A 9,252-nucleotide genomic window follows, 5' to 3' on the forward strand; every position below is an offset into this window, starting at 1 on the left:
ATATATATATATATATATATATATGTACATATGTATGTATATATACTTATATACATACTTTTATAAGAAGTGTTAAAAAGGATTTTAATTTTAATTTAACAAATAAATTTGCTCTTTAGTATGAAACAATTTCTAAGTTGTCCTTTATTTTCTCCAAAAAAATATGATCACCGTATGTATATCTGATATTATATACTATCATTATGAATGAAAAAAAGAGTTCAAAAAAGCATTATATACCCATTTTCAGAAGCTTTATAGTTTTTTATATTTATTTGCTTCTGTAGAAGCACTTTAATGTTGTGCAGTAATTAAAATTAGAAAATAAAGAAATTTAGGTTATAAAAACGTCGGTTTACAGGTCTTTATAGTCGGCAGTGATGAAAGATTTGACCGGCCAGCACCAAAAGTGGAAGCCACTGAGAGACGCACACAAGCGAGAACCGCCGTCCGTGTGCGTGCTCTCAGTGGCTCTCACTACCTCGGTGCTCTTGGTGCTGGCCGGTTAAATCTTTCATCACTGATAATCGGTATCCAATATTCTCTTAAGGTGCCATTACACGGCGTCTGGTTCGATGAGCTTCGCGTCGCTTGTACAGGCTTGTCGATTCTTTATCAAGCTCTGACTGTTCTCACGGCGCGCTAATTCGCGAACCTCGTGTTGCGTCGCGCCGCTTTAATTTTTTCGAGCGTTGAACGATAACTGAAGAAAGTTTACGCGCACGAGCTACGAACTGTTCGAGTCTGTATGAACGGATTCACGAGACAAGCCTCGACGATGGCGCGTTTCTTTTGACTCGTGCCACAGTTTGTTCGGCGGGAGGTATGCGCTGCGCCGAGTCTTGCCGCGCTGGCCCATTCACACGACGCGCAGCGCGGCAAGTCGTGAGCCAGGCTCGCTACGCGCGAGTAAGTAACCACGCGCTGTGTAATGGCACCTTTATGTAGAATGGCCTGTATGCGCGTAAGATAGCCCGGCGTGCTTCGCGCGCTCACGATGTTACCTGTAAGGCTATGTTCCGATTCCTCACCCGGATATACTTTATCTTTATCACTCACTAGATGTGAAACAAAGATAAAATGACACTCGGATGCACTCGGGTGGGGAATCGAAACACAGCCTAGCGTGTAGGAGCAGCTAATATACAGCATATACTACACATATACATAATAAAAGGTAACTGCGCAAAGCGCGCCGAGTTGTCTTACGCGCGTAAAACAGCCCGATGCACGTTCATTCGCAGATTTTTATTAATTAAGATCTGAGTAAGTATTGCGAATCTCGCAAAATGGATATAGGACTTTTCGACTCATTGTCAGTATTATTTCTTCTATCTGCTTATAAGCGATTATACGGCAATTACCGGACACCTTGTATATAAGTTGTATGTATAGCATTTGTGTGAGTGTGTAAATATATATGTATATATGTATTTTTTTATGTAGCCAGAAAATATACTTCTAAAGAGTAATTCTGATAAGACTTTAGTCAAAGTTTCTGATTTTGGCATGTCTAAATTAGTAAGTGCCCAGTCTGCGATGAAAACTTTTTGTGGAACTCTTATGTATGTTGCTCCTGAAATTTTGAAGACTTTTGGACGTGAAACATACACAAACCAAGTGTGTATTTAAATGTTTTGATAAGAAATAATTTTATATGACGTATAAATTATTTTTATATACTCTAGTATTATAATTTTTTCAGGTTGATGTGTGGAGTTTAGGAGTCATACTGTACATTTGTTTAAGTGGCATTTGTCCTTTTAATCCTAATAGAGAGGACGTAACTTTAGAAGTACAAATAATGCAAGGACTTTATAAGTTGCCAGATTCACACTTTGGTAATATAACATCCACTGCGAAAGAATTGGTTCGTAACAATACTTACAAGCAATTGTTTGTATTCTGCGATTGACTGTATAATTAAGTTGTGTTGGTTTTTTTTTAGATTAAACGTATGTTAACGGTAGATCCGAAAAAACGTATAACAGTGAAACAGATTTTGTTACATCCGTGGCTGAAAGACGCGCATATGCGAGAAGAAGTACAAATATTGATCAAAGGAAATAAATGCATGGAAAACGATGAGAATACGCCGCCTTTCAATATCTTTAAACGTGCGCGAAACACTTAACGCGTAAAAAGACAATTTTGACAGAAAGTATGGAAATATTTTCAACATAAAATATCAAGTAAAGAAATAGTACAAAAGAGTAACTTTTGCAATAAGACTGATAATTCTGTTGTGATACATCGTTGTTAGTTATTTGTACGTAACAAAACAGTTTACTTACATATATAATGTACACACACACGCGCGCACACTCACACACACACACACATGTATGAAAAATTTTGGTCAAGTCGAAGTGTGAAGATACATTGGATTAATATCCAAAGAATCATGTACCATTTTGCAAAATTTGCTGTAATTGTTGAGTAATTAATTAAATGACTTCTGTTTAGATTGCTCAATTTATCTTTACTCTTCGATTTTGTCATTCGTTAGACATCCTGTATCTCTGTAATTAACTTAACTGATATTAAAACCAGAAAATAAATGGCAAGTTGAAAAGCATTTTCTACACGTGAGAGTAAGTGATAGTAAGTGATAAGTCTTTCTTTTATGTTTTGATGTATTGTGACAAGTCTGAGAAAATGTGATTTATAGAGTACTTCCTGTGTATATATAAAATAAATACATAACCGCAATAAAAAGATTGGTGATTAGTATTAAATGGTATAATTTTCTGTTATCTTTAAAATCTTTAAAAAGAATCGAAACATTTCCAATAAAAAGAAGTTGACCATTTCTATTTGTTTTTTTGTATTTGTTTTATTCATAGTGATAAACAGCATTACATAATAAAAAGGGAGACGTTATTCGAAACATATTATCTTTTCCTATTCTTTTTTGCATAAATAGTGCTCTTGTTCTTTATGGCAAAGATTTGGAAGACCCGTTTTGAGATCTGGGTTTTCTTTCTTCGTAAGACCGGCTATTAAACGTCTTAGTTGCGCTATTGCTCTTGCTGGATTTAAGCCCTATAAAAATATATAATACTATTTTATTTCAAATTTATATGTAATTTTGATACATAAAGATAATTGTTTTGTGGAGAAGTGAAGATGTTTATATTTAGAAGTGTTGATGGTAATAATGTTTTCTCACTTTCGGGCATGTTTTAGTACAATTAAAGATCGTTTTACAACGATAAACTGAATAAAAGTCTCGTAGTTTAGCTAATCTCTCTGTATGCACCAAATCTCTTGAATCTATCACCCATCTATATGCCTATAATAAGTGAATGGATATATATGTACTGATATCTTTTTATTCTCTTTGCCATAAAAGAACTTTACTATTTTATACCTGTAGAAGAACCGAAGGACCTAGAAATTTGTCGCCGAGCCACCAATAAGGAGGACACGAGAATGTACAACATGCGCACATTATACATTCATACATGCCATCGAGTTTGTTTCGATCTCTTGGGCTTTGCAAAAGTTGTCGCATACCAAGGAAATTTTCCTCACCCGGGCGTTTCAAATACGGCTGAATCTTTCGAAATTGATCGAAAAACTGTTCCAAGTCCGGTATTAGATCTCGAATTACGTACGCATGCGGTAAAGGATACAGTACAAGTGGTTGCGGAGATTGCTTTACTTTTCTGATAATTTAATCAATATTAATGTATGTTACAATATATTTATCCTGATAGCCATCTGTCTGTGTTTTAGCTGTCATGTTGCTGAAACCGATTGAGTTTTCAGCAAACTTAGAACAAGGTGAGTCAGGCATTTGTCTTTGGTTTGACATGACACGTATTAATCATGTGTTGCCGACAACTTACTGTGTATTTGCTGTCAACGGTTTATCACTAACATAAAGAGTAACAAGACAACATATTGCCGCCAACACGTGCTGAGTCATATTTTTCAGCAAAAATACAATATGTCGAACACGGGTAAATATATATACATATAATGGCATATCGCTTTATGAAAGGAGAATTAATTCAAGATTTCACTCAAATTAATCTTTAATTGACGAGACCTGATTTAGTTCGCCGATCACCTGATTAACTCGATGAAAGATACCGGACCCGGAAAAAATCCTAAGATGATGAGTGGAATTTGAATTCGAGACTTTCAAACAACGTGAAGTTCATATTCGCAACTCTTGCACTCAGTCCGCAAGACCACTTGTTTCTTACTAAAATGTAATTGTTTTTACCCTGATAGGAAAACATTTACAAAATTATGTGACGAAATCTTGCACTAAAATTGTAACTTGCAATTATACAGATATATTTTAGGAAATAGATGTAAAAACATTGATCTTTTATAAAATATTTGTAGTTGTTTGCAAAATTACTTTCCAAATACTATTTCGGCAAAAGAATAACGATATGGCGAATCATCTTAGCAGTATATTTGCAAAATTAATTTCAAAAAGAAATTGTCCAATAATTGAGAAAAAAATTTCAGCTATGTGATGTTTACAATATGTAGAAATATAATTGCATATGAAAAAATCAACTTAATTCATATATATACTTATGGAATGCATAACGACTTTTTCGCAAGTTTTGACAAATTTTATTTACAACATTTTATTTCGACAAAACTGTTGCGTTATGGCTAATCATCTTAGTAAAATCATTGCAGGATTGTCGTTATTCATGATGCCATTTTTGTGCAATATTTTCACAATTTGCTTATCAGAGTATCTACTTATTCTAAAACACGGTCATTCGTTTTCGACATTTAATGAGCTACAAGATAGAATTAATATATTTCAACAGTCTTTAACAACCATACGATAGAAGTATAGACATTGGTGTCTTGTTTTGTTACCGTCATGTTGCTCCTATGTTGCCGAAAACGAATGACAAAGCAAAGAGTTTTCCATGAATAGAAGTCATTTTGTTGACAACGTAATAAGCAACAGTTGCTCTCCGTTTATTCTGAATCTGCTGACACAAAATGTCTCAAATTTGCTTTTGTGTTATTGTTTACGTATGACTATGCATTATGTTTTCAGCAAATACACAGCATTTAGTCGAAAATTTCTGCTCTAAGTTACATGATTTTACAAAACATGCTTGGCTATCAGGGTTAAAATAGTACATTTATAAGGTTTTAAATTAAACTAAGTTTTTGTATTATATTTTATATTAACGTATTTCTTTTTAAAAGATCTAATTATTTCCTTGTATATTAACGTAATTATTTCCCTTGCAAATTTTTAAGTGTTTAAACCCACACAGAACAAAAACTCCATTAGACGTCTATTAGACGTCGACAGCTCCATGCGACATCTAATAGATGTCTGGATGGATGGATGTCTGTGTAGGAAGTTTTTAATATAAAAAATTCTCAGTGTTTTAAATGTTCTATACAGATCAAATATTCAGCTTGTAGATATTCTACATTGGGATTTCTGATTCTAAATAACTTTTAAATTTTTATCAATTCATTTATCGTTGTCACAAATTTTAAAGTAATACGAATTACGTTACGCAAGCTAGAGTATTGACGCCATTTATATTCATTGCACAACATCCACAGATGCCTTCCCGGCAAGACTTTCGAAAGGACAACGTTGGATCATGCTGTGCCTTAATCAAAGTTAGTACGTCTAGTATCATTGTGCCACATTTGTTTAGATCCACGGTGAACTGCTGCATGTATGGCTTCATATGCGGTCTTTCTGGATTCCATCGATATACTCGAACAACTTGAGACCTTGGTATTTTACTTTTTATCTGCAAAATGATAATATTTAAGTATTTGTGCCTTTATCTAAAATATAAATAAATAGAAAGAGAAAATAAAGTTTTTTCAATAAAAATGTCCTTAAACATTTTATATTTAGCTTACATACAACAAAGAAATATAGATTAAGAAATATGAGAAAATTATTTTTTTCAATATGAAACTTTATAATGTGTGTTACACTTTTTCTTATAATTACATAAAAAAAGGTAACAAATTTAATCCTAATTTTATAAACGTTTTTTTAGGTATTTATCCTGAAAATCCTGGACATTTATGTCTGACGCGATTTTTTTATTAGTTAAAACGTTGCAAAAATTCTGTAAAAATTTATATGGCTTTATTCAATATTCTATATTAAAGAAATAATATTAGAAATTGGCCTATTTAATCTCATTCTTAGTTTAAATAATATTAGTTTTGATATACTTTTCTATGGTTTAGAAATTCTTCCACTAAATAGTTAATACGATTGTCTCATTTTCAAGAATCGCTTGGACATTAATTCTGGAGTATATAGAATAGAGTTAAATAGAATAGAGTTTATAGAATAGAGTTAAATATAAAAAAACTAATTTAAGATGTGTTCTAATGTTCTTTGTATATAATCAATTACATTATACAAAGAAGTTTTTATAGTATACAAAAGTAAAAAAAATAAAAAAGTAAATAAAAAAAAGATTGTCTTTTATATTGTTTCGAATCTGGTACATATAATATATGAATCGTTTATTTTACATATTTATAATTTTTTTGCAATTTGGTGTATATGATATACGCCACCTGTCTGTGTTTTTGCTGTCATGTTACCGAAAACAAAGCGCTTGAAGTTTCAGCAAACTTAGAACAAGATGAGTGAAGCGTTTGTCTTTGATTTGACATCAGACGTAGTCACTAACAACTTGCCGTATATTTGCTGTCAACGATTTCTTTACTAACATAAAGAGCAACATGACAACAAGTTGCCAACAACACTTGCCGAGTCAAAAATTTTAGCAAAAATGCAACATGTCGAAAAGGAATGAATATGTATATTTAATGGCACATTGTCTTGTGGGAGAAAACTTAACTCAAGATTTTACTTGAATTAATCTTTGGAGGCCTGATTCAGTTCATCCTGATCAACTGCTCTTACAGAAAAAACAACTATTGACCGTAACGTACGAAATCACGTTCAACTTGACCGTAAACGCTCAAAATTGAACGTATAACGCTGAATATTGAAAGTTTACGGTCAAGTTGAAGGTGATTTTGTACGTTACGGTCAATAGTTGAACGTTTTTTCCGTAAGGGTGATTAACTCGATAAAAAGTACCAGGCTCGGAAAAAATCCTAAAGATGATGATGGGATTTGAACTCGAGATCTCCATATATGCAACCGCTGCACTCACTCAATCCACAAGACCACTTGTTCCTTACTAACAACAAAATGTAATTATTTTTATCTACTTATTCTCAAGCTATCCTGCACATTTGATTTGTTATTTAAATTATTATTTTATTAAAAATATTGCAGTGTAATACCTGGAATAATGGACAAAAATATCTTTTATTATTATTAAATATAATTTAAAAATGTACTAATATAATGTAAAGTGCATTTTTCAACGCAAATAAATTTGTTGTTAACATATGTTGATTATTATAGTCAATTCTTAGTAATAGCAAATGATATATAAAAATATGTATACGTTTATATGTATCATTTTTATTATATAACAGATATTATATAATAAAAATGTTATATACACACAAAGTGTGTTGCGTTTATTGTCTTTGATTGGCTTCTTCCTGTAAATCAATTGGAAATTTGAAATTATATGCCAATGACAAGCAAAAATCGGAAAGCACTTGATAAGCGTTGAGTTTTGCTGGACGCAACGGCCGATTTTTTCTTTATGTCCGACGCGACGCAGGATGGAGGATGTGTTTCTTCTGTAAAAACGCAGTCATTCGTTTTCATATTTTATGGGCTACAAGATAGAATTACTAATTTTCAATAGTTTTTAACAACGACAGAAGTACAGACACCGGTGTCTTGTTCTATTATCGTCATGTTACTCCTATATTGCCGAAAATGAATGACAAAGCGAAGAGCTTTCCATGAATGGAAGTCATTTTGTTGACAACATAATGAGCAACAGTTACTCTCTGGTTTCTTTGAATTTGGTGACACAAAATGTCTCAAATTTGTCTTCGTGTTGATTACGTATGGCTGTGTATTACGTTTTTAGCAAATACACAACAACTAGTCGAAAACTTCTGCTCAACAGTAAGTTACATGATGTTGCAAAACATGCTTGGCTATCAGGAATATTACATGAGATTAACTAACTTTTGTAGGCGTCTTGCATGTTGCAACGGCCGCGATTTCTTGTTCTATAACTTTTTTTTTTTCAGAAATTTGCGAAACTTTAACCGATGTCGATGCCAATCTTGATCTGCGAATGAGCTCGAATCCACGCAACCAAAGCTGGCTTGTGAATCCACCGTTTATAAAGGTAAACATAGTCTTGTCATATGACTTACTGTTGCTGTTTCTGCACGCCCATACAATATCTCGTAAACGATACTTTTGTGATATTATATTGTGCTATTTAGATCATTACTCTCTTGTTACAGAGAGAGTTATATCGTATATCTTGCACACAAATATCGCACAAACAAAATATTGTCAAATAGACAAACTTCAGAACTTTATAAAGGGTGTTTTCTAGCAACAGAATACAGTCATATACTTTGTGACATAGTGTTACAAAGTGTCAACTTGTAGTTGGAACGGTATTTAATTTTTTTATTTCATTTTTTATTTCATTGTCAGAGCGAAAGACTTTACATAACGTATCAGCACCTTTTCTTTATCAGCAAGTTTTCCGGTATATACATTGTGTGCGTGCGTACGTGCGCGCGCGTATGTAAAGTAAAAGTACCCAGCAAACAATTTGGTTGTCAGATGTCGCGATTTTGTCGCCAACTGCCACACCAAATCCATATCCATCTGTGTCCTCAGTAGGATATGGTTTTGGTGACCATGTTGCGTTTTTTGTGTCTGTGTGTCAACAGCTTTGGCAGCACACAAAGCATGTTTCCGTATTGTAGCGTTTCTGCTCACAGTTTCTGTTGCCAGATCTGCGCAGTCAGAAATTGTTTGCTGGGTACCTATAATGGAACAGATTTTGATAGAAGTTTTACATTTTCATTAAAATTGAATTAATAAAAGAATTAATATTTGAAATTTTTATTGAATTGAACTGACCAGTCTTTTCTGAATCGGAAATGACTTTAAAAATTTCATTCTAATATTAATAATATTATGATATTAATAAAAAATAGTGAAGTGACCTACATGTACACATTTTGGAACAGTATTTATATATCTTGTACCGGTGTTCTATACATATATACTTGTTGTCCTTATTTTAGAACAGCATCAGAATAGAAAATGTACAAACTGGTTTTTATGTTGTAGCT

The 9,252-nt window shown here is 32.9% G+C and overlaps 2 protein-coding genes across 3 annotated transcripts in view; one reads left to right on the forward strand and one right to left on the reverse strand.

The window, feature by feature from the left end:
• Window positions 1-2,176, forward strand: part of LOC109861563 (ovarian-specific serine/threonine-protein kinase Lok-like) — a 21,666-nt gene extending 19,490 nt beyond the window's left edge. For both annotated transcript variants that reach the window (XM_020441258.1, XM_020441260.1), the window contains exons 6-8: window positions 1,447-1,620; window positions 1,706-1,870; window positions 1,949-2,176. In XM_020441258.1, the coding sequence (XP_020296847.1) occupies window positions 1,447-1,620; window positions 1,706-1,870; window positions 1,949-2,134 (525 nt within the window). In that variant the 3' untranslated portion in view covers window positions 2,135-2,176. The remainder of the gene's footprint in view (window positions 1-1,446; window positions 1,621-1,705; window positions 1,871-1,948) is intronic.
• A 99-nt stretch (window positions 2,177-2,275) lies between these two features.
• Window positions 2,276-8,432, reverse strand: LOC109861564 (succinate dehydrogenase [ubiquinone] iron-sulfur subunit, mitochondrial-like). Its single transcript, XM_020441261.1, has 5 exons — window positions 8,117-8,432; window positions 5,521-5,771; window positions 3,374-3,671; window positions 3,173-3,295; window positions 2,276-3,045 (listed from the first exon to the last, which is right to left on the reverse strand). The coding sequence occupies exons 1-5, from the start codon at window positions 8,288-8,290 to the stop codon at window positions 2,905-2,907; spliced, it is 987 nt and encodes a 328-aa protein (XP_020296850.1). The 5' UTR covers window positions 8,291-8,432; the 3' UTR covers window positions 2,276-2,904.
• Between the last annotated feature and the right edge of the window lie 820 nt (window positions 8,433-9,252).

The sequence above is a fragment of the Pseudomyrmex gracilis genome, unplaced genomic scaffold (assembly GCF_002006095.1).
Source record: "Pseudomyrmex gracilis isolate BER0280 unplaced genomic scaffold, ASM200609v1 scaffold_835, whole genome shotgun sequence".
NCBI lineage: Eukaryota > Metazoa > Arthropoda > Insecta > Hymenoptera > Formicidae > Pseudomyrmex > Pseudomyrmex gracilis.

Coding starts and splice junctions, on each gene's coding strand:
- LOC109861564 (XM_020441261.1), bottom strand. CDS start 8,290: ATGTTTACCTTTATAAACGGTGGATTCACAAGCCAGCTTTGGTTGCGT. Junction 3,296..3,373: donor GTCCTTCGGTTCTTCTACAG/GTATAAAATAGT, acceptor CACTTATTATAG/GCATATAGATGGGTGATAGA. Junction 3,046..3,172: donor GTACTAAAACATGCCCGAAA/GTGAGAAAACAT, acceptor ATATTTTTATAG/GGCTTAAATCCAGCAAGAGC.